At 39.1% G+C, this 24,716-nt stretch overlaps 1 protein-coding gene across 3 annotated transcripts in view; it reads left to right on the top strand.

Moving 5' to 3' along the window:
- Positions 1-792: 792 nt before the first annotated feature.
- Positions 793-24,716, top strand: part of LOC143284649 (uncharacterized) — a 41,037-nt gene continuing 17,113 nt past the window's right edge. For all 3 annotated transcript variants that reach the window (XM_076591531.1, XM_076591533.1, XM_076591532.1), the window contains exons 1-13: positions 793-1,408; positions 8,167-8,287; positions 9,593-9,715; positions 11,671-11,810; positions 14,004-14,217; positions 15,749-15,804; positions 18,038-18,166; positions 18,450-18,564; positions 20,865-21,206; positions 21,570-21,709; positions 22,107-22,165; positions 23,393-23,544; positions 24,549-24,644. In XM_076591531.1, coding sequence (XP_076447646.1) covers positions 905-1,408; positions 8,167-8,287; positions 9,593-9,715; positions 11,671-11,810; positions 14,004-14,217; positions 15,749-15,804; positions 18,038-18,166; positions 18,450-18,564; positions 20,865-21,206; positions 21,570-21,709; positions 22,107-22,165; positions 23,393-23,544; positions 24,549-24,644 — 2,191 coding nt within the window. In that variant the 5' untranslated portion in view covers positions 793-904. The remainder of the gene's footprint in view (positions 1,409-8,166; positions 8,288-9,592; positions 9,716-11,670; positions 11,811-14,003; positions 14,218-15,748; positions 15,805-18,037; positions 18,167-18,449; positions 18,565-20,864; positions 21,207-21,569; positions 21,710-22,106; positions 22,166-23,392; positions 23,545-24,548; positions 24,645-24,716) is intronic.

Here is a 24,716-nt window from a genome sequence, read left to right as displayed (position 1 = left end):
TGATAGAAAGCCTGATCTGTCAGTGCAATCCTGATTTGAGATCAGACACAAGTGTATGTTGTTTGCTTGCATGCTGTCACTGTCTTTGTTAACGTGAGACCTAATTACTGTGACCTGTCATGTTGCACTTTTAGATACCACATACACATTTCCGACAGTAACATCATTACAGAGAAAATAACCAATCCATATATATATATGTTTAAAAAAAAGAGTAAATTTACATAAAACTATGTTAGCACGGCTGCTTTGCTTTCTAAGTATCTTCATTTACAGTCTCTATTTTTTGTAACCTGTGTGTGGTATAAAATTTCTTGACATGCTATTTCGAAAGACCATGATTTATTTCAAGTTTCAGTTTGGAAAAACAATATCTAAAAAATATCGCTTTACCTTTTACACATCATTTAGCTTCGTTTTGACGCAGTAACAATGCTGCAACGATTCATTCGAGTCGTCTGACGTCACTGAAAAAACTATAACTTATGCGATTTCCTTTATTTCTTTATTTTCCAGCACATCAAGCTGTAAACAGGACTGTCAGATCTTTGATGTGGTATGACCATTTTCTTTTCTTTTCTTTTTTCCAAACCTTGACGCAAATACCCGATTCCGTTTAATGCACCTACTTTTATATGTCAAAGGTAATTCTTTGTTACTAAATCACGAGTGTCTGGATAATCTATTATTAAAAATAAGATGAAATAAAGCCTATCGTAAAATATTATTATTATAACGCGAGAAAAACGTTAGTACGCGAATTCGGATACAAAATGGCGGTTCCATGACGACGGGTACGCAAGTGACTGGAACCTTTAGCGGCTCTATTGTTGTTGTTGAATGGGGATTCCGATAAGTGCCTGGCTTTCCGATACGGACTGATACTGTGCGCTTTCACAATGAAATGGAGAGGCGCAGGCCAAATGTTGAAGGGGAGTTTGCATTTGTAACAAAGACCAGTAAAACCAGTAAACGGATTGCTTTACCGACAGATGACTTGGAAACGAAAGGAGTCCCACGTTTTATGAGAGAAACTAAAAGCAAAAAGTTGACACTTGAGCCTATCACTTCTGTGTCCAGTAAGATCAGCCAGACGCCGAGTAATCTTGACGGGACTGATGCCGGTCATAACAATGTTTTGGTGCCCAGTCGGCCATTACTGCCGCGTCTCAAAACAGACGTGGTAAGTGGTGCGGATCATGGAACGATTAGCGATGTGAAGCTGAAACATTCAGTTGCACATGATGGTGAAGAAGGATTAGATATCGAAGATCAGCTCAACGACATCATGAGTAGACACGCATATTTACCTCCACAAGCCATACATCTGGATGAGACTCTGTTTGGTTTTCAGTCCGACTCCAAAGCCAACAACGCTGTTCATGTCAAGAGCCATGAGAAGCAGTTTGTAAGTTGATTTTCTGTTTTTACGGCACACACTTTATGAAGAAACAGGCAATAAACAGTGAAATAAATAATTTTGATATGGTGGACATTTTATTGGGTTTGCAATCATACAGACCTCAAGTCTGTTTTGAAACATATTATTAGACTAGGTTAGATGCTCATTGGGCCAACTCTCCAAGTATTTATGATCCAGTATGCTATCATTAGGCCACGCATGTTGGTATACTGTATCTAACTGAACGACGAACAGGCCTTCACAGGCCTCAAACGTCTGATTCCAGTTCAAGTCCAGTTCAAGTTCAAGACCTTTCACTGCAGGCACAGGCAGCAGCTGTTGACCATTACCAAAACCATATATCAATCCCAAGAAACAAACTGAAACAGCACATACCAGTAACAATAAATGATATCTACCAATGCAGCCAACCTATCATTAGAACATGTAAAAAAAAAAAAAATTCACCCCTCTGTCAGTGATGTGCAGAACACACACATTCACCATTGCATTATTTAAAAATATAGAAAAATATACATACAGACAGACAGGCCCTAAGATGTTTGTTTATATTCAAAAATTGTACAGTGTCTGAAACGTATGCATTACTCATTTACTGTGCACACACATACACACACACGCGTGCGCGCGCACACACGCACACAGACGCGCGCGTGCGTGCACACACACACACACACGCAGACCATAACTTAATCTTGTACACACCAATCTGCATGATGACCATAATTACATTGTGTACATATTGTTGTGACTGCCATAATAATTTGTCATTGACTGTTATTTCAAATATTATTGGTATTATTTTTAATTGATATGTCTTGTTCTTCACAAAGATGCATGCATACCAAAAGAAACGAAATTGTTGCACTGATGGGAGTAATAGTATACACAAGGACAGTGTACATGTGCATGCATCTCAGTTCTTTGTTGCTTTTCACCCCCCCCCCCACCCCCCCCACCCCCACCCCCCCCACACACACAACATATCACTAGTTTACTGTAGGCACATGCAGAGGGCTAAAATGTGGGTTGTCCTGGGCCCTGTTATTGTCTTTTGCATTGAATGGTTTGTTTACAAAGAACTGTTTTGGGATCGAAGTGGCCTGTTTTTTTGTTTTTTTTTTAATGTAATGTGTCTTTTGGCAACCAGTGGATCCATATGATGCTTTGTTTGGTCTGTGTTGAGTGAGAAGAGACTGAATTTCAACTGGCCATTAGCTAAATAGTCTGTGTAAGACACTAATTGTTGAACAGTTCTGATAGTGGAGAATTAGAGTCATCAGTGGCAAGTGTGTGTTTGACAGTCTTTATTATGTGATAGCATATTTGCGTTTAGTGTGCTGAACATTGTAGAGCAGAAGTGCCATGTGTTGATTCTGACTTGACAGAAGAGAGAGATTATTATCAAGCATTATTCAATTTATTTTACTGAGAATTGTGACTGTGAAGTGAGGGTGACAAGGATCTCGGCAATGAAAATCTTTTTACCACTCTGTCACTGATGTTTGATCATGAATTGCAAGGCGGGAATTATAAATTTTCTGTCCATAATCTCTTGCACCTCTCAGTCATCAAATTTTATACTTGAGGAGAGCAAGTGACCAAATCCATCGTGTGTATCATGTGCGTCAGTTTTATTTAAAAATACATTATTATTTTGAATTTTATCAGCAGCATCTTGTAAATTTTTTACAAAGTTATGCAATGAAAAAATAACATCAAAAAGGTGAGTGAATCAGACATGTACTATACTCATGTCACCTTTGTGTGACATAGGCATGATACTGCAATGGTCACATTGAAGGACACTTATGTACGTAAAGTACTGTAAAAAAGGAGAAAAAAAAAACAGAATCAGAAGTAGAATAACTCTTATCTCCATGAGAGAAATTGAGTGTGGTTAACTTAGTCTGTGATACATTTAGATTACAAGCAGGACAGTAAAATCTGGCATACATCATTTAATTTTTTTTTTAACAAAAACACACACAACAGATTCACAGCAAACCCAACATGATAAAAAACATTTATAATCATTCCACATTTGAAACACACATACAAACAGACAGACAGACAGACACACACACGCACACACACACACACACACACACACACACACACACACACACACACACACACACACACATACACACACACACACACACACACACACACGCACGCACGCACACACACATATGTAAAACATGGACCTGGCCATGCACATGCACCCATACACACATTTCAATCATGTACAACATAAATATTAAACAAATATAATGATGAAGTCAGCATGAAACAATTGATACCAAGATGTTAAACGCGTTTTGAAGGTTAAGCAAATAAGGCATAAAAACATTAATTACCATGGTAGTAAAATTGAATCTTGTAAAATTAAACAGCTATGTTCAGATTCCAATTCAGCACAGGAACATAGATTCCACACTAAAGTAAACGTCTTTGGGGCATAAAAACTCACCTTCTAACACAGTAATATTATGAAAGAAAATTTCCGTCTTCCCTCCTCTCTCTCTCCCCTTCTTTCTTTCTCCCTTGCTGTCCTTTTCTCACATTTACACACACAACACACACATATGACATCTAAAATGAAAACACACACACATGTGACATCTAAAATGAAACACACACACACACACACACACACACACACACACACACACACACACACACACACACACACACTTCGGATAACTGATCTGGTTAGCATGCCAACTGACACAGGAATAAAACTGGTTTTAATTCTGAGAGTTTTAGATCTGTGAGTCCCGTGGCATTTTCCAGAAGGTAAATGTTAATAGTCTTTGCAGGGTCCATGGCTTCTGGCCATTTCAGATCACATTTGCTTTCTTGTCAGTGACATTGTGTCATGATAGAAAGCCTGATCTGTCAGTGCAATCCTGATTTGAGATCAGACACAAGTGTATGTTGTTTGCTTGCATGCTGTCACTGTCTTCGTTAACATGGGACCTAATTACTCTGACCTGTCATGTTGCACTTTTAGATACCACATACACTCAAGTTTGTTTTGAAACATTATATTATTAAATGTGTATGAATTTGTACACTATGGTATATCATACGCTGTACTTTTTATTTTGAAATGCTTTGAAGGGTAGGTATGCTGAAGGTGTCTGTAGCCAAACTTAAGAACTAAGCAGTCTTCAGAAAGCCAGGAATTGATGGAAAAATGTTGGATAAATGCAGTTCTCAGAGTAAACAACAACCTTTCTGCTGAAGTGGTGGGCAGTAATATAAAAGAGTAAATAAAACCTTTACAAAAAGTAATTAATCTGCAAAGAAACAAAAAGCTGAATACAATCATGTGTGAATGAGTTTCTTGTATGTATGTATGTATGTATGTATGTATATATATATATATATATATATATATGTGTGTGTGTGTGTGTGTGTGTGTGTGTGTGTGTGTGTACATATACATGCATATATTTACACACATATATACATATATATATATATATATCTGTATATTCAAAGAAGCAAGTTTATGTTATGCATCAGTAACGAACCAAGTGGTTAAAGGGGGGGAATAGGTTGTGATGGACTGGATTTGGAGGATACTAATAGGAATAAAGGGATAAAAGAATCCACATGGAGGCCACGGTCATGATTATAGAGACCAGTCACAAAAGTTTTTCTATTGTTTTATTCACAATAGTAAAGTAAGGAGAAAAGAAGAAGACAGAGCAGCGAAATGCTAAGCAGCTGGTTGTGTGTGAGACAGCAACAGCAGTGGAAACTGATCAGGTGCCACACTGATGCTGTGTTCATTATGTTACTGTAGTCTATGGGAGCCAAGGTGCACTTAGCTACACATGCAAAAGAATATTTTTTATGACCCCCAAATAAGTTTTGATAATCTCACTTTGATACCAGAATAAAATATACTGGTATATGGATTAAACTTTGTCTAGGCATGAAAACTTCATGATTTTACCATAAAAGGAGACTTGCATCACCATGGCAAAAGACATACATTATGGAGGATATCTCCCTCCACCTCTCTATCCCTCAGTCCTAGCCCCCCTGTCCCCCCTCCCCCTCCACCCTCTGCCCCCCTGCACCTTCCTCCCTCCCATATTCAGTGACTGAATGTCCTGAAACCCGTTTTGGGTTTGATCGATTGATTAGTTCTGATCTGATTGGCAGCCAGCCAGGCTATATCCTCAAGTGTTTGTTCTCTGATCCCTTGCAGTGCGGAGGCCGACTAGTACTACACGGTTTCAGGTTTCTGAGAGTGTCTCATTGTTCAGAATAGGGCAGTCTTTTTTTTTCTTTCTTTTTTTTTCCTGTTTTTTTCCTTAGAGGCTCACAAACCTTTTAGTGGGGTTGTTGCTGGGAGGAGGTGTGTGATGTCACAACCATTCAGCTATCGAGTGCCTGATCATATTGTGCATTTAGTGCTGTGCATTAAATGATCTCAGTGGGGTTTTGGTTGAGTTACTGCGCAGGCCAGTTGAATATCAGAGGATTTATCAGTCTTCACCTTTTAGGGTTTGTGTGTTTTAGAGAGAATTTACTGATGATGTTCATGAGTTTGTGCGTTTCTGTGTGTGTATTTAAAGTGCAGGGAGTATGTCATTGTTAGCCAGGGGAATGCTGTGTTTGTGATTTATTTGCCATGAGTTCCAATGTGTCAGAACTGCAGATTGATTGGACTGTGGTTGTTTGACAATATCCATAATCCTACAGCATCTGGGCTCATTAAAGTACATCTGTGACATATTTCTGGTCAGTATCTAAATGATCTGCCTATTGCTTTGTACAGTCCAAGATATCATGTTTCGTAAGTTGATATGCTATGTACTCTTGTTTGTTTAAAACAAAAATCTGGTTCATGAACCAGCCGCCGTGGCAAAGTGGTTAGCGTCGCGGACTGACGCTTGGGAGGACGCAGGTTCGAATCCCAGTGGAGGTGGGTTTTTCGGCCTGTGGCCGGCTCCTACCCAGAGTTGAGTGTGCTGTGGGCTTAAATGGGGAGACTGGGACCACACAGTCGAGTGTCATCCACTTCAAGGATGCGTCTTTGGGTGTGTTGCTCTAATTACCTGACCAACACTGCAAGTGTCTGCATCTCTCGGGCCTGGTTAACGCCGGGATATCATAATGACAGGAAGCGTAGAGTACAGCCTTGTCATGCAGTCCCAAACCAAAATGGACCTCCATAGCAACATCGTCATTGTCATCATCATCGTCATCCACCTCCTCCTTCATCATCATCAATATAAACAAAACAGTCTCAAAGTCTGTGGCCTTTCATGCCCTGCTCTCATGGTGACCTCAGTTTCAATACCCCTCCACTTCTGTGCTTGGGGCAAGTCCTGTCAATGTCTTCAGTGTTGGCAGATTCATGGAGGGCTGTTGTTTGAGGGACATGGTGGTGGTCTCCACTCTGGGAGGGACGCTCACTCAGTCTGGTTCCGCGACTAAGCTATTATTGTCGTTAGTAGGGGGCTTAGTAGGTGGTGTCCTAAGTACGTTGAATCAGAACAGGCACCACTGAACACCACCGAAGTGACTCAGCAGCAGTGCAGGGTCTCCTCTGGTGTGTGGCCTCCTTGCGACCTAACATCGATGGTTCCCAGCGGACTGCCAACGATGGAACCATGTGACAGACGAACCCGGGTGTGGTCGTGTATGGGGGAATCTAAATGAGCGGCGTGGGAGTAATGCCACTGAAATGGTGCAGATGATGGGTCAGCAAAAAAAAAAAAAAAAAAAAAAAAATCTGGTTCATGAAGCCTCATCACACACACACACACACACACACACACACACACACTTCTCTCTCTCTCTCTCTCTCTCTCACTGGCTCTTGCTCTCTCTCTCTCTCCTTACATTCCACACACACTCACACATTCATTTATCCACGCAAACATTGTCACATGCACACACACCTCAATAACTTTAACTGCAATAATCTTATCTGTGGAAATGCAACCCATGCACTTACGTGCTGGGGATTCATATCACTGCACTGAATACCAGGCATGAGAATATGAACAGTGTAGATGCAAATAGCACATTTAGCATACTGCATTCAGTATGTAAACATGTGCACGCAGGCATTTACACACGTGTGCATGCATGTTTATGAACACACACACACACACACACACACACACACACACACACACACATACACTCACACACACACATGGAAATGAAATAAGAAATAAAATGTTTGATATGATATATAGAAGTGGGGTGGGGAGAAGCAGATATCTAAAGAAAAAATAAAAACCTGCAGGAAAACATTCCAAAATATTAAAAAAGCAGAGTTATTTTTAAAATAATTCTGATACTGGGAAGATTTTCTTGTGTTCACAGCAAACTACTAGCTGATTGACCAACAGACATGTATGGCATGACCTCCATTTTATGTTTTGAAATGACATACATGTTACTTCAGCTATTGTATCGTATTGTATTATATTGTGTTGTGTTATATTGTGTTGTATTGTACTGTATTACTTTTACTCACAACAGATTTCTCCATGGATGTGAAATTCAAGCTATTTTCCCCAGGGAGAGCAAAAACAAAATATCAGTGAATCTGTACCCATTTGCTATATTAAAGAATAAAAAAAGATTTTCTAAGCTTTTCTCTTTCATTGTATTTTGCAGAAGGAAAGTGAAGTGATGCTAATGAGTTGAACCATATGCTGAGCTGAAGATTTTCTGAACACTGTTGTTGTGTATTGCAGGAGGAGAATGCCAACAACTGTGCCCACCAGTCAGACGGGGATGCTGGTGGCATGGACAGGTCCAGTCCCATAGTGTACAGCGGATCTGGAGTGATGGGGGAGCAGGGTCAGTCTGTCGGGGGTAAGACATGTGAATGGGCCTCTTTCCCAGCCGCAGGGCTGCAACCACTGCTCTCTGGTCAGTGATGGGGGATATAGTTCTCTCAGGCTGTGGGGGTGGGGGTGGGGAAGTGGGAGGGGGTGAATGCCCAGTCTTTGTGAAATATTGGACACAATTAATTTTGAGTAGTAGATATCAAAGAAAATTCTAAAGCAGAAAGAACAACAAACATTCAAAACAAAGTCAAAAAAAGGGGGAAAAAAGGGAAAAAAAAACAACAAACAACTTTTTCTTATGTGTGAAAATGCTGGTAACATTTAATTAAAATGAGTACTGTTGCTGACTGAAATAAGCTAAACAAAAATCTTCACAGTGTAGTTTCACAAGAGTTTATAACTTTATTGGAATTTCTATGTTGAAATATTGAACTTTTAAAATTTTCTTTTATGATCATACAGTGAAAGAGTGATACGTTTTGAAGTTCGGTTAAATTTTGTTTGTTCAGTTGCTTTAAGACAGATTGATTCATTTTTGTTTCTAGTATACTATTAGAGACAAAGTGTTTATTTGTATTTTACAGAACCATTCGTCTGGTATTAAATGAAGTGAATTATGTTATATGAATTATGAAATGAAAAAAAAAACCAACAAACAAAACATACTATTTGGCATAGGGCTGGTATTTAACACTAACAGAGTAAGCATTGTTGCATGCATCAGCTTAGTCATTTATATTGTGGCTTACGGAATGCCTCAAACATCTTCATTGCAACACAGTACAGTGGGGCAAATCAGTAAAACTGTTGCTACATCTGTTATGAGCAGTTATGTGTCCTAACTTTTTATAGTTCCACTGCAAAATATTTATGACATTGTAAAGCTAAGTGAATAAGTTGCCAGTATGTGAAACTGTAAACTTAAATAAGAAGTTTTTGTAGACATATTTATTTAGTTTACACTTGATTCTGTCCATTTACACTTGATTTTGATCTTATTACATTCCATTTACAAAGCAGGCTTCAAAAGACAAGTACAAGTGCCAAGTTCAGTTGATGGTTTTGATTAAAGTCAGTCAGGAGAAAAACAATGCTTGTGGAAGATAACAAACTGACAATGAAAATTTGGGAAAGTTTTATGTATATAGGGGCAGGATGTCAACAGTAAGATTCTGCTTTTTTTTTCTTCTTTTTTTCGTTCTTACTTTCGTTTCTTTTTTTTTCTTTTTTTGATAGATGATTTCAATCTCAAATTGAATCATAGCTGTTTTTGCAAGAGCAGTCATTTAACTACAGAAACTGGAAGGCAATAGTGATCACATTATTGCAGGCCCATATGCTGCTGGTAGCTGTGATCTGGTGCTGAGAGTCAAAAAGAAGAAACCCCAGAAGACGGTTGTGTTCCCCGATCTAATCAGACGTAAACACACCACCATGAATGGGTTGGACAAAGGTTATAATAGATTCAGAAGTGACATTTGGTTACCATGTATTGCACTGGCTGTTTTCTGTTTTCCCCACTTTCCTTAAAAAAAAAAAAAAAAAAATCATTTACAGCCTCTATTTTGAAGTCTTGCTTATGTGTTTAGCTCTCTGAAACTGATGTATGTGTGAAGTTGTTATATATAGTTGCTTACTTTGTAAATTTCATGTCCCTCCCCCCCTACACCCCTTTTATTTTTTGCACTTAATCATTTTCAATTATATATTCTTCAGCTTGACACTTGCTCCACATTTGCTTGAGCTTCTTGAAATGTTTGCTTTAAAGTGGTTTTTTTTTTTTTTTGGTTTCGCACTATCAGTCATTTTGTTTATAGCCTTGTTGGTTTTCTGCTCATAGAAAACAAAGGCCAATACTTGTTGTAACAAGCTGGAGTTGATGCGAAATTGATTCTGTAACCTAATCTTGCCATAGCCACATGTCACACACATAGACACAGACACACACACACACACACACACGCACACATACACACACACGCACACGCACATGTGTGCGCTTGCACGCATATGCGCACACACACACACACACACACACACACACACAAATCAATGAAAAAATGAACAGAAGAAAAGACTGTGCTGACTGTTACCAAACTTTGCCATTTTATCACAAGCACCAGAATAATTCAAAAACCTAAGCTTAATGATTTATTTAGAAAATAGATTGGTTTATCCTTATTTTATTTATTTAGTTTGTAATGCTCTAGATAATATTTTAGTTGTTTGGAGGTTAATAGGAAGGCAGAATTGGATCTGACTGTGTTGAGACTGGATAACAAAGTGAAGCAATTAAAATTGCTTTTTTGTGTGTGTTCATGTTTGTGTCTCATTCATCACTGGAAGAAAATATGTATTAAATTTAATGTAACTATTGGTGATTTTTGAAATATATGATTGAAATGCACAGATGTAAGTGGTGATTATTGTGTGTTTTTTTCTTCTTCCAGAATTCTTATTCATAGAGGGACATTTTCTTGTCAGGCACTGGTGTGATAATAATATGGTCAAGAAGTGATTTGCAGTGTTTATAGATATATGTATATGTTTTGATGAAATCTGTGCAAAAGTGAATTAATTAAAAGAAATGAAAAGGGGTTTTGGTTAGAAAGGTGGTAAACAAAACTTCAGTGAAATGCTTATGCTTCAGCAAGCTGGAAACTGTTGTTGCCTTGTGATGCAGGCCTGTGACTGATGCTTTGATTTCAGGGGGTGTGTGGCATTTTTGTTGCTGCTGTTGTGCCTTTTTTGAATTTTGTTTATTAGGTTTACCTTCAAAATTGTGTGTGTGTGTGTGTGTGTGTGTGTGTGTGTGTGTGTGTGTGTGTGTGTGTGTGTGTGTGTGTTTGTGTGTGTGTGTGTGTGTGTGTGTTTCTTTCTTTTTTCTAGTCTTACAAAAATAATGATGATTGCTGAATTGCCCTGAAAAATGAAGGAAGCAGATGATTTAAAACAAAAAAAAATGTTGACAATGAAACATTCATGTGCTTTTTGAATCATAGACTTTGTTACTACATTTCTAAGATGTTCATGATCAGAGATATATATAAATGTTTTATTGTTTTTATTTTATTTGGTTCCTTCGCTTTTTTGCTTGTGATGTTTAATTGAATTTTTTTTTAAATCAAAAAATACAAATTCTATGAAACAAAATTTGAACACATAGTAACAATATTTATATTTGAATCATAAAACAAGTATGTAAGTTAATTCGAAATAAAAAGGACACTTCAATAATGTCACATTGTTGGACAGTCGGAATGGAATTTTTTCCAACAGAAAGAACATACAGGAGAACTAACTGAATACTCAAATGTATTTAATCAAACAGGCAGTTGCTGTGCTTGCAAAGAAGTTAAGAAACTTTAAGAATTTCTTTATCAACTTTATTTGTTTATTTATTTGTAGACAGTGACTTGGCAGAGTCACTGTCTCGCAGCAAGACTATGCCAGCTCTGGGGCGACCAAAACTGAATCGCAAGTTATCAACTGTTAACGATGGAGAACGACTTCGAATAGCTAAGGAAACGGTTGAGAAGGCCATAAAGGTGAGTCTTTTCTCTGCACCAGTTGCGATAATGCATTCAGATGCAGGATAGTGTTTTGAGATTAAAAAACAACAACAACAACTATTAACTGGGTATATAATATATCTGTCTACTTTAACCTCTTCAGTGCTCCATGACGTTTATATTTGTCCGCAAAAATGCTTCACTATTTGCCCCATGACCTACATATATGTCAGTGTCATTTCACAATTTTTCACAGTTCTATTTTAATGTTGAACTTGATGTGTCCCAGTAGCCACCAGTCAGAGAGCTTGATATGTCTACTTTAATTGTCGTAAGGATCAACAGCCAATCACTCTGTGTGTTATAATTTCTGGATGGTATTGTCAGTACCCCCCCCTTCATGATGCTTTCAAAATGGTGGACAACGAATCACAACCTTACCCTACTGGCTTGAAGCAACAGTGTGTTACAACAACAAAAATTGAGATTTTTCCATCCAAGATACTGCAGAAGCTTTACAAGTCATTGGTGGTAATGAATTGAGCGCAAGATTTGGCAGAATTTTGCCTGATGGTTTCCAATTGCATGACATGACAAAGTTAGAATGATGATTTGCAGAGAGGAGGGAGGGTGGGTTTTTTGGAGCTAGTTGTAGCCAGCAAGGTTGTTAAAGCAGAGCAGGGGGTCGAATATAGGTTTGTGACTGACCAAGAGTTGACCTCAAATACAAACCAAGGGGGTGAAAAGTTTTGTATAAGTCGTGAATTATGTGTACAGCATTTTTTTTTTTTAGAAAAGCATGCTCTCATTGATGAAACAGCTATCGTCTGCAATTATGAACAGTGCTTACCAATTCTCCCCCCTGCACTGGGCCAACTGGGTCACTGTTAATCTCTATGATACTGTCTGAAAGTGAGTATGAAGTGCGCAGACGTGCATAGGCAGGAGTTGCAACTGAAGGATATGTGTATGATACAATCATTGTGTTAAATGAACTTCTAACTATCATAGTTCCGGAAATATCTATCCACTGACGCAACATCTAGACTTGTCGTTTCTCTCATTCTCTCTCGCCTTGACTACTGTAACTCTTTATTGTCTGGTCTGCCTGCTTCATCCATTCAGCCCCTTCAGCGCATACAAAACTCTGCTGCCCGACTCGTCCTCAGAAAGAAAAGATCTGAGCACATCACTCCTCTTTTGCAACATCTCCACTGGCTCCCTGTCTCACACCGAATAAAGTACAAGATCAGCACTCTATGTTATAGATACATTCACAAAACTGCCCCTTCCTATCTCTGCGGCTGCCTTCACCTCTACACTCCATCTCGCTCACTACGATCGGCCTCAGATCCACTCTGTTTACGCATACCCAGATTCAAACACTTGACTATTGGCCGCCGTTCTTTCTCTGTTTCTGGACCTTGCGATTGGAATGAACTTCCTTTTTCGCTTCGTCAAGTCTCCACACTCAGCTCTTTCAAGTCTGGCCTTAAAACCCACCTCTTCCCAAAATAGCCTCCCTTGCCTGCCCTTCTTTGTCTTTAGTTTCTGCAGTATTAGAGTTATGCATGCGTGTGAATGACTTGTGCGAAAGCGCTTTGATTTGTCTCTGCACAAGATCCAGCACTATATAAATACCATTATTATTATTATTTATAGTTTTATAGTCTGTTCAGTTTCCTTTCAGAAAAGTATGGGTTATGTATACTTTCCTGTAGTAGTTTGCATGCTTTAATTTATTGTTAATAATTACCCTCCAAAGCACAAAACAACCTTGCAGATAGGAAGGACAAATCAAAATAATGCCCGGCACTGAAGACATTAAAGGGGTCTTGAAGATGACAGTCTTATGTAGTGTTGCTTATATTGCCTGCCAAACAGTTTGTTGCTGTTGTTGTTGTTTGTCAAAAAAAACTTTTCTCTTTTACTTTGAAAAGTATAATGATTTTTAAACAGATATTCTTCTGTCACACATCTAAACAGGTCTGCTTATAGTACAAGGCTGGTAAATGGTAGATCATTCTGTGGGTTTTAATTCTTGTCAGCTATTTGTATTAATAGGTCTGTTTATTTTACAATTTTGTTGCAGCTGACTTATGTTTCAGAAAGGAGGATTGTTTGTTTAGTTTGGAATGAACCAAAAAATGAGCAGAAAGCTAATTTTTCCCAGAAGAGCTTTATTCTGTGACCAGAATGACCCATCCCCATGTCATGCTTGTGTTTCAGTATCGCAAAGTGTTCACAATACAAGGCGGATACTCCAGTGTTAGGCACAGTTTACGTCGCAGGGGATGGGTGGAAAAGTTCTACAAGACCACTGTAACAGTCAAAAAGACTCCAACAACCAAACGCAAAAAGAACACATCTGATGATGATGATGACGCTGACGATGATGATGATGACGATGATGATGATGGCGCTAACACAGATGATGATGACAGTGAGTGTCTTTTTTCCTTTTCTTTTCTTTCTTTTTCTTTTTTTTAAATAAAGGAAGGAATTAAATGGATGTGTAAGATGATAGGTATTGTTGTTATATGAACTGATTCTCTGCTCTCAAATTGTAAACAAGCTATAGTTAATGGCTAACAGATGTTGTGAATTTTCTTTTTACTGTAGATGTGTATATGTTTGTTGTATTTTTTAAGATTTGATCTTCAAAGAGTTAAAGGAGACCACTGCATATGGAAACAAATTTGACAAAATGTCAGTATTCCTGCTGAACAGTAATGTAAGGACATGTTGAAGTATGCTGTAAAAGAGGAGAAAACAAAACGTCAGTATGACTATTGAACAGTAAACAGTAATGTAAAGGAGTGTTGAGCACGCTGTAACAGAGAAGGAAACAAAACGTCGGTATACCTGTTGAACAGTGAAAAATAATGTAAGGAAGTATTGATGTACACTGTATTAGAGAATGCAGCAAAACGTCAGTATACCTGTTGAACAGTGAACAGTAATGTACGGAAGTGTTGGAGCACACTGTAAAAGAGAAGGCAACAAAACGTCAGTGTACCTGTTGAACAGTGAACAGCAATGTAAGGAAGTGTTGGAGCACACTGTAAAAGAGAAGGCAACAAAACGTCAGTGTACCTGTTGAACAGTGAACAGCAATGTAAGGAAGTGTTGGAGCACACTGTAAAAGAGAAGGCAACAAAACGTCAGTGTACCTGTTGAACAGTGAACAGCAATGTACGGAAGTGTTGGAGCACATTGTAAAAGAGAAGGCAACAAAACGTCAGTATACCTGTTGAACAGTGAACAGTAATGTACGGAAGTGTTGGAGCACATTGTAAAAGAGAAGGCAACAAAACGTCAGTGTACCTGTTGAACAGTGAACAGCAATGTAAGGAAGTGTTGGAGCACACTGTAAAAGAGAAGGCAACAAAACATCAGTGTACCTGTTGAACAATGAACAGCAATGTAAGGAAGTTTTGGAGCACACTGTAAAAGAGAAGGCAACAAAACGTCAGTGTACCTGTTGAACAGTGAACAGCAATGTAAGGAAGTGTTGGAGCACACTGTAAAAGAGAAGGCAACAAAACGTCAGTGTACCTGTTGAACAGTGAACAGCAATGTATGGAAGTGTTGGAGCAGACTGTAAAAGATAATGTAAAAGAAAGTCCATGACAGAACATTCCAACCCATATTTTGATTTTGCAATATGGCTGCATTTGTGTTCTGTCTTTGGGCTGCATTCTCATCTCCGGAGTCACTGAAATCTCATCATTTGTGATGGACTTCCATGATGATGATTGGTATACTTATATGAGTTTTAAGTGTATGATTATGTGTGTGTGTGTGTGTCTGTGTGTGTCTGTGTGTGTGTGTGTGGTTCTTTGTGTGCGTTTCGTTTTGTGCATTAATGACTTTGTTAAAACAAACAAAAGAAAACAAAAAGTAGACAAATAAACAAACCACTAATCTGTTGATAAGTGAATGTAATGTTACTAATGAATGTTCTTTTTCAGATGATCAACCAAAGATACCGCCATGGGAGGAAGAGGATGGTCTTTATGGAATTATGGTAATTTTGTTTTCTTTTGATCCTTTTTTTTGGAGTTGTAGGCCATTACTCATGCTGATGAAACTGTGCATGTGTGTTTGTTTGTGTGTGTGTGTGTGGGTGTGTGTGTGTGCGTGCGTGCGTGCATATATACACATGCATATGTGTATATTTGCATATATGTGTTTGTTGTGTGTGTGTGTATATGTGAATGTGTGTGTATGTGTGATGGAGAGAATCTTCTGTTCAGTGCATTGTTTTAATTCTCACCATCAGTCAACTCCATCCCAGAGGAGTTAAAAAGAATTTTGCTTAAATATTTTTTTAGCCTGCTCAAATTAAGGAGTGAAAGTGGAAGCATGATGAGGAAAGAAATAGCTTAATTGGTTTAGCAGAAGACAGAGAATGAAGGATGGGCAAAGATGAAAGAAGAAATAGTCTCAGCTGTTCTGGGTCTGCTGCAAGGGAGAGAAACAGTGTTTGACTGCAGTGTTTGGCAGTGGTATATAACAAACCTGATAATTCCTTCCTGTTCAGAATGGCTATCTCTTGCAATGCAGCTCTGTGTCTTGTTTGTGAAAGTCTTTGATAGAAGCTGAGTACATGTACCTGTCTGAATTTTCCACTGTGACGCCGTGAAATATTATCTTATGAAATGTTGATACATGAAAATGATTGTATTGTATTGTAATGTTTTTTTTTTCCTGTGCAACCCATCAGAAGAAGTAGTACATGTAGAAAAAAGGTTTGTTGATGGATATTGCATAACACTTGAGCATGATTTGTCACATGCATGCCCAATGTCACCTTTCTGTTAATGGTGGTGTAATGAGTTGTGGGATTCTGCTTTTTAGTTTTATGAAGCTTTGATTTCCTAAGAAAACAGACTTTCAGGGTGAAAAAAAATCTAGATCTATTTGTGTATTGAATTAGGAAATTAGTGATTTTTTTTTCTTTCTGGGGTCATACAGCATGAAATTAGAAAAATCTAATTTTAGTTAAAAATTGATGTCGTAAGTTGATTTTGTTAGTCTTTGATTTGGAATTGTAAAATTTTTCATATTTTTTCTATGATTATGATTATGATTATTATTATTATTATTATTATTATTATTAACATTATCATTATTAGTAGTAGCAGTACTGTTGTTGCTGTTTCTTTATTATCTTTAAAAATTATATTTATGGTTATTATTTTTCAGGAACTTGTTTCTTATTAGGTGCTCATAATACTTGTGGTGGTGGCTCATTTATTTCCCAAACAACTTTTGGGGCAGAAAGAAAAATGCTAGTGGAATTTTGTTCTGAGTGATGAGGAGAGGAGGGGAAAGGTGGGGGTCAAGTCAGCTTGAGATATGTGTGCTGCCAGTTGTTGAATGTACATAGATGGTATCACTTCAAATGACTGTGAATCACAATGTGTATTACACTGTGCTTCTTGTCACTGTGCACAGACAAATGCACAGATGTGTCAGACTTTGTGTTCAAACCAGTGCACCCACACCATCTTCTTTTCTTTATTGTTTTTGGGGAGGTTGGGGGGTGGGGGGGTATCAACCATGTGCATCTTTGTCATTGTTTCTGTATACCTTTGTGTTTTGTTTGTGAACATCTCCACCTGAAAGCACGTGCGTGGCTCCAGTACTTAGACATTACATTCCCATTTGACTTTAGTGCATTGTTGTGTGTATCTTTGGATGTGTATTTGAGTTGTATAATGTCTGATTCATGTTCACAGTGTACTCTGGAATATGGGTAATCTGCCTCTATGTGGGAGACTTACTAAAATCACTTTGAAACTTTGAAACATTCAGCATTCCATCTTATAACTTTTTTTTTTTTTTAGTCCCATGAAGCATACAAAACATGGTATCCCATGCACACATCTCTTGTGCTCTTAGTGTGCTGTATTGTGTTCTTGTGTATTAGTAATATGCTCTGATTCACATCTCATGCATGTTTAATCTGTACTCTTAAATGTAACAAACATTGTGTACCATGCTTGTTCAGCTTAACCATGGTCCAAGTTCTGGTATATACTGAATATCTGTCATACAGGATGTGTACTTTTAATTGTACCTGTCTGTTGAAATGGAATATACTTTTGTAACATGTATTCATTGCATTTTGTTGCTGCTGGGTGTCTACTAAAGCTTACCTTTGTAATATTCCATTCATGTTCACAAAGACATATTCACTGAACTCTAAACAGTATGTCATTGCTGGACGATTCATCAGTGCAAACTTTGTGCAGTCACGGATGCTGCGAAACACCAACCCCTCTTTCTTCTGGGTGCTGAAGCGGGATGCCATTGACCATCGCTTCCTCACCCGTGACCAGATGGTGAACCATTACTTCAAAGCTGGGTCCTTCACTACAAAGGTGAGTCATGCATAACAATGTTTGCTGTCAACCAGTCTCAAAAACAAGACAATGACACCTTCCTATGAAAATTATTGGTCTGCTGGGTTTTTGTGAATTTTTATTCCATAACATGCAGACCCATCTCTCTTTTCCTTCCCTCGAGTTGTCATCTCTGTCTTTCCCTCTTGTGATGGTGGTAGGGGTGTGCAGGATAAGATGAGACTTTGGACTTCATTTGTTTTTGGTTTTAGCTGAAGTTTTGAAGTTTCTCTTCAGGACATCGCCCTTCTGTGTTTTGCAGGTTGGTTTATGCATGAACATGAAGAGCGTGCGGTGGTACAATGATGTTGATCCACATACTTTCTTTCCTCGCTGCTATCGTCTCAGCAATGATGAGGACAAGCAGGCCTTTATAGGTGAGAGTTGCTTATCATAGAATGACCTTCTTTAGTTGTTTTGTTTTTTGTCATTTTTGCAGACTCATGAAATCTTGTGTACTTTTTATATGGGGTCTGTTATCAGTGAGATATAACAGATAATAAATAGATAACATATTTATATTGCACTGAATCTTGTGTGGAGACATGCCAAAACACTTTCCCTTACAGCTTTCAAGCACAAGCATAACTTTGAACTGAAGGGATGAACAACAAAACTTATAAATACATGTAGACTGAAGGCTAAAAATAAAAAGGGACAGATAGATGGAGAATCTATTTTGAAAGAGTACGGGAGGACTGCTAGACTTGAAAGAGCTGAGCACAGTGATTTGATATAGCGAAAGAGGGAGAGTGTTCCAAGTGTAAGGTCCACAGACTGAGAAAAAGTGATGGCAAATGTATGCACTTCTGCTTTCTTGAACCCTGCACTTTGAACAGCTTTGATTTGTATTGCAACAGTAATCAGGAATAGCAGAAAACAGTATTTTCTGTCTTGTTTAATTGGTGAATGAATGCCAAATTTTGACAAAAGTATCCATCATCACAGTCAAGACAGACATAAACAGGCCCTCATGTGTAAGACCTGTGCCAGTGTTCTGAAACAAGGGGATGAATATGTATATTTTAAGATTTGTTTACAAATTCAGGCAAAATTCTCAGCTTATATTGGAGATTGACATAAGCTTACTGTTGGGCCATCAGCGGAATGAGAGCTGCATGATCAATGGTTCCTCCACTGGAATGGAAATTCATTTACAGCTTAGTATTTTGTGAAGAATATTGACTCTCAAACTGGGAGGCAAGATTGCTCTGGCTCTTTTTGCTGCAGGCTTGGGGGCTAGCTGGCCTTTGGGTATCACACTATTGCCAGCTGTTCTGAAGCAGTCTTGGCTGAGAAAGTGGGGATGTAACTTGGGCAAGACCCCTTCACTGTAATCAAATTACAGCCCAGATAGTCTGGACAGCTGTAGCCTCCACTGCTGTTCTGATGGTCATAGTTGGACATGATTGACTATCAAGTATCATATAAATATTGTGACTTACTATCTTGCTTGGTATTGGGAAGTCATCCTTTTATCCCTTGTTCACATTTTTTTTTATATGAGAGGTTGTAGTTAAGGCATGGTAAAGCTATATCAGTAAGCCAATATGATTCTGAAATTTGAATGTTGCTGAACAATCAATATACAATTTTTAGAATAATTGTGATGTTTTGTCAAACTTTGTCCATTGCATGTTTTCTGATTTATCATGGCCTTCCTTTCCAGTTCCATTCTCTAACTCCCTTCAGACTGCACTTTGTTAAAAACAAACCATAAAAAAAACACACACACACAAATTCCAGTCTTTATTTGTGCTGAGGTGGCTTCATAAGACAAACACTGTTCTTGTATGAAGAGCCAGTGTTAGAGAACTGAGTGTCTGCATCTTGTTCTTAATTGCCAGAAGAAAGTTTCCTTACTGAAAATAGAAAGTTTCAACATACTACGAATATTTCTGGTTTCCCACCTCCTTCTTCAGCAAAACTGATACAGGAAAGTCTTGGGTTGGACAGGCTGAGAGCGAACTGAGTTCACATTGTATTGTATTATTGTATTGTATTGTATTACTCTTTTTTTTTTTGTCACGACAGATTTCTCTGAGTGAAATTCAGGCTGCTCTGCTCAGGGAGAGTGTGTCGCTACACTGATTGCACCACCCATTTTTTAGATAGTTTTTCCTGCCTGCAGTTTTTTTTTATTTGTTTTTCCTATCAAAGTGGATTTTTCTACAGAATTTTGCCAGGGATAACCCATATGTTCTTTTATGTGTGGTAAGTGCATGCTGCACATGGGACCTCAGTTTGTCGTCATCCAAATGACTAGCGTCCAGACCACCACTCAAGGTCTAGTTGGGGGAGCAGGGGGGGTTTGGGGGGGTGGGGAATACTGGGGACTGTGCTGTGATTTGAACAGTGCACTCAGATTGTCTTGCTTCCTAGGCAGACGCATTACCTCTACGCCATCACTCCACATCTGCATTCAAGTTGCATGGCCTCAGGTGCCACACTTGGTGTTAAAACATACTGTCGTAAATTGGAGCTGTGAACTCACATCCTGTCTGACCCAAGACTTTCCTGCATCAGTTTTGCTGGGGAAGGCAGTGAGAAACCACTGAAATTAATTATATGAGTAAGCTGAAACTTTTGACTCTTGAGTAAGGAAACTTTCTTCTATAGAATATATATATCCAGAATCAGAGTGCCTATACCAACAATTTCCTGACTGGTGTTACAGAGGACTTCCGGCTGACTGCCTGTATGAACATCCTGAAGTATGTGGTCCAGCTGCACATGGATGGTTTGCCTTCACTGGACGACCCAGAGCTCATGGAGGTCACTTCCAACTCGGAGGCTTCCAAAACACCACCCCAGCCAGCCTGCACCAACCGGGAATGTACTCGCTCACGGCCCAACTCCAACACAGTCAACAAGTGTGTGTGCACGCAGCCAGCAGAAAGCCAGGCACAAAACAGAGAGGCCAGGGCAGCACCAGCATCTGCCTTTGAGGGGAAGACAGCAGGGAAGAAGGCGGGAGAGGAGGTGGCAGGAATGAAGGCTGCTGACCCACAGTCCAAATGTAAGTCTGAGACAAGGGTTGCTTGTATTGTAATGGGAATGGATAAGACAGACAGTTGGTTGAAGTACAATTAAGGAATTTCCTTTCCTGGTGGAGTCTTATGAATTACATAGGAGTGTGATTGATGTAAGACTATGATGCTGATGAAAAATTAAAAGACAAAGGAGACATCAGTTTTGTCCATTGTAATACTTCAGAGTGCAGATTGATGTTCTTGTTTGAGCTGACTTTGACAGTTGGAGGTTGCTGATGATTTTGATTCAGTAAAATGTCATAACAAATATAGATATTTCACATTCCACTGACTGTATTAAAACAGCAAAAGGGCTCCTAACCTTTCACAGTGCCTGATCATGTCGCCAGCAGTTCCCCAGCAGTCCAAAGCCAATGAGAAGAAGAAGAAACGGGTGTTTGTGCCATTACACATTCTGGAAACTGCTGTCAGCCAGTGTGAAAAGTTTCTGGCTGAGCGCGACCATGCAGACATAGACAGACAGGATGAGGTAATCAAATGACCTGAATTTTTTTTAATGATTTATATTGTGTAGAATGTAATTTTGCTTGTGTTTTATTATGTAAACTCAAGGTAGGGTTTGTGTTGTTGGGTTTGGTTGGTTGGTTGTTTCTTTCTTACTGAATGGATTGTGAACTGTTCATTTTGCAACTCCGCTACCTGATATCAAGTGATTGTTAGACTTCAGGAAAAGGAACACTATTTTTCGAATAAATGTATGCAAAAATATATAAATCTTTTAAATATATCAGAAACAGGTAACAAAGTCCATTGATTATGAAAGTGACTTTCTGGAAAGACTAGTGGTGAAGTTGGTGTTTGTGAGTGGGTGTGTGATGCTGAACTGTAGAGTGTCACCTCTGACATGGTTGGTTGGTTGCTTGCAGAAAGCACTGACTGATGGGCAGTGGGATGATTTGATTACATGGTATTACCATCTTGTGCAGTGAGTATACCCATGTCCGATTTTTTCCCAAACTGTATGGAAACAGTGTGTGTGTGTGTGTGTGTGTGTGTGTGTGTGTACATGTGTGTATGTGTGTGTGTGCGTGTAATGTATATGTGTGTGTGTGTGTGTACGTGTGTGTGTGTGTGTGTGTGTGTGTGTGTGTGTGTTGTTGTTGTTGTTTTTGTTTACACATGCATGTGAATTAAATAATTAATTTTTCTTTACAAATCTGCTTCCTTTTCAAAACATCATGGCTCAGATGACAATTATTGAGCCAGATTTTAGACACTCACGAATACTGACAAAAAGTTGAATTTACCAGTAAACTGAAGACATATGTGAATATTTAGAACTGTTCACTATATTGGGTATTTTTCTGTTGCACAGGAAGTATAAGACATATTTATGATGATTGTTCAGTTAAGATTCATTGTCTAAGATTAAGACGCACAAAGATCATTACACAAGTTCAGTTTACCAGTAAATTGAAGACGCACATGACTACTAACAGCAGTTCAGTATGGCAGTTTTTTTTGGTTTTTTTGTTTCTTTTCCCTAGCATGTTGGGTATAGGGCGTACTTAATATTGTGAGTGACTGCATGTGTTCAAGAAAACATATACACGTTCCCTCTGCATTTCAGACCATACATGTGGTGGTGGTGAATGTTGGCAGTGAGAAAGGGGTGGTCATGCCATTTCAGACCATACATGTGGTGGTGGTGAATGTTGGCAGTGAGACGGGTGGTCATGCCATTTCAGACCATACATGTGGTGGTGGTGAATGTTGGCAGTGAGAAAGGGGTGGTCATGCCATTTCAGACCATACATGTGGTGGTGGTGAATGTTGGCAGTGAGAAAGGGGTGGTCATGCCATTTCAGACCATACATGTGGTGGTGGTGGTGAATGTTGGCAGTGAGACAGGGGTGGTCATGCCATTTCAGACCATACATGTGGTGGTGGTGGTGAATGTTGGCAGTGAGAAAGGGGTGGTCATGCCATTTCAGACCATACATGTGGTGGTGGTGAATGTTGGCAGTGAGAAAGGGGTGGTCATGCCATTTCAGACCATACATGTGGTGGTGGTGGTGAATGTTGGCAGTGAGAAAGGGGTGGTCATGCCATTTCAGACCATACATGTGGTGGTGGTGAATGTTGGCAGTGAGAAAGGGGTGGTCATGCCATTTCAGACCATACATGTGGTGGTGGTGGTGAATGTTGGCAGTGAGAAAGGGGTGGTCATGCCCATGACACAGACCCTGCTGGGTGAGGTGGAGAACCTGGTCACCATGATGAGGCGTGCCTGGCCCCAGTTTGAGATGGATGGCATGCTCAATGTCTGGATCGTCAAACCGGGAGCAAAGTCTAGAGGCAGAGGTGGGTTGGTTGGTTGGTTGGATGGTTTTGCACGGGTGAAGGCATGTGCTTTGGTGCCAAGAGTGTGCGGTTGTAGGGGGAATGGGAGAGAAATAGGGTGGGAGAGTGTGTGTGGATATCTGTATATGTGTTACTATGCTAAAGTATCATAAAAAATACTTGATTGCTTATTTGAGATGTTGGAGGGCTATGCCCCAGGAGGGGTGAGGAGAAGCTAAGCAATAGACACATCCAAACATGCCTGAAGAAAGTGAGAAGACGTCACAGTCAGTATGTATGCCCAGTCTGAGCTTGACTGCTTAAGAAATGTGGACTGGCATCGGAGTAATAGACATCCAGAAACACCAGTGGGTAATGAAAAGTGCTCTGTAGACCTGACAGGTAAACCTCACAGTACAAGAATAACAATGCTTGCTGTAATTTATGGCATACAAGTTACAGCTTATTTCATGTCCTATCTATATGGTGAAATACATTGGGTTATGGCTTGTCAGTCTGATAGTCTCTTCATGGAGCATGTGTGTCAACATTCCATAACTGATGAAGCAGTTGACACCCTGATCTCTTGCAGCATTTGACAGGTTTTAGGAAAAATTGATTAATTCCTCGGCAGAAAAAAACCCAAAGTAGTGTAAAATTGTGCAGTCTAAAACACAAAGTTATGGAGAATGATGGATTGAGCATGTTTGAGGATATAATATTGGACTGTCCCCCAGTGTCTGCTCATGCATTTTACACTTGATAACATGCTCAGCACACGACAACATATTTGGTCATACCTGATGTCAGCTGAAGTCCTTTCGTTCAGCTCTAGTTTTGTATAAAGAGCAAACTTGATGCTGCAGTTTAGACTTCCCCTCCTCTAATTCTGTTTACATCTGCAAGTGTTTTAGCACAGACTTGTTCAGATTAAAAATACAGAGCAAGGGTTATATGTGCTCTAAATTCAAGGACACTGCAAGCAAGTACTTCTGTAATGCATGGCTGTTCTTTTCTTTTTCCAGGGATCGCCTGTTATAATCGGCTGGAAGACATGTTGAAGTTGGTCAACTCTCAGGTGGTCAAAAAGGACGGGAAATACGTTGTGCAGAAATATATGGGTAATTTTCTTTTGAGTTTGAATATTTTCTGAAAATTGTGGGTTATTCATGTTGACTTTAATTGGTCTGTTT

This window comes from Babylonia areolata, chromosome 8 (assembly GCF_041734735.1).
Source record: "Babylonia areolata isolate BAREFJ2019XMU chromosome 8, ASM4173473v1, whole genome shotgun sequence".
NCBI lineage: Eukaryota > Metazoa > Mollusca > Gastropoda > Neogastropoda > Buccinidae > Babylonia > Babylonia areolata.
The sequence above is the reverse complement of the archived record's forward strand: the minus strand, read 5'-3'. Positions and strand labels throughout refer to the sequence as shown.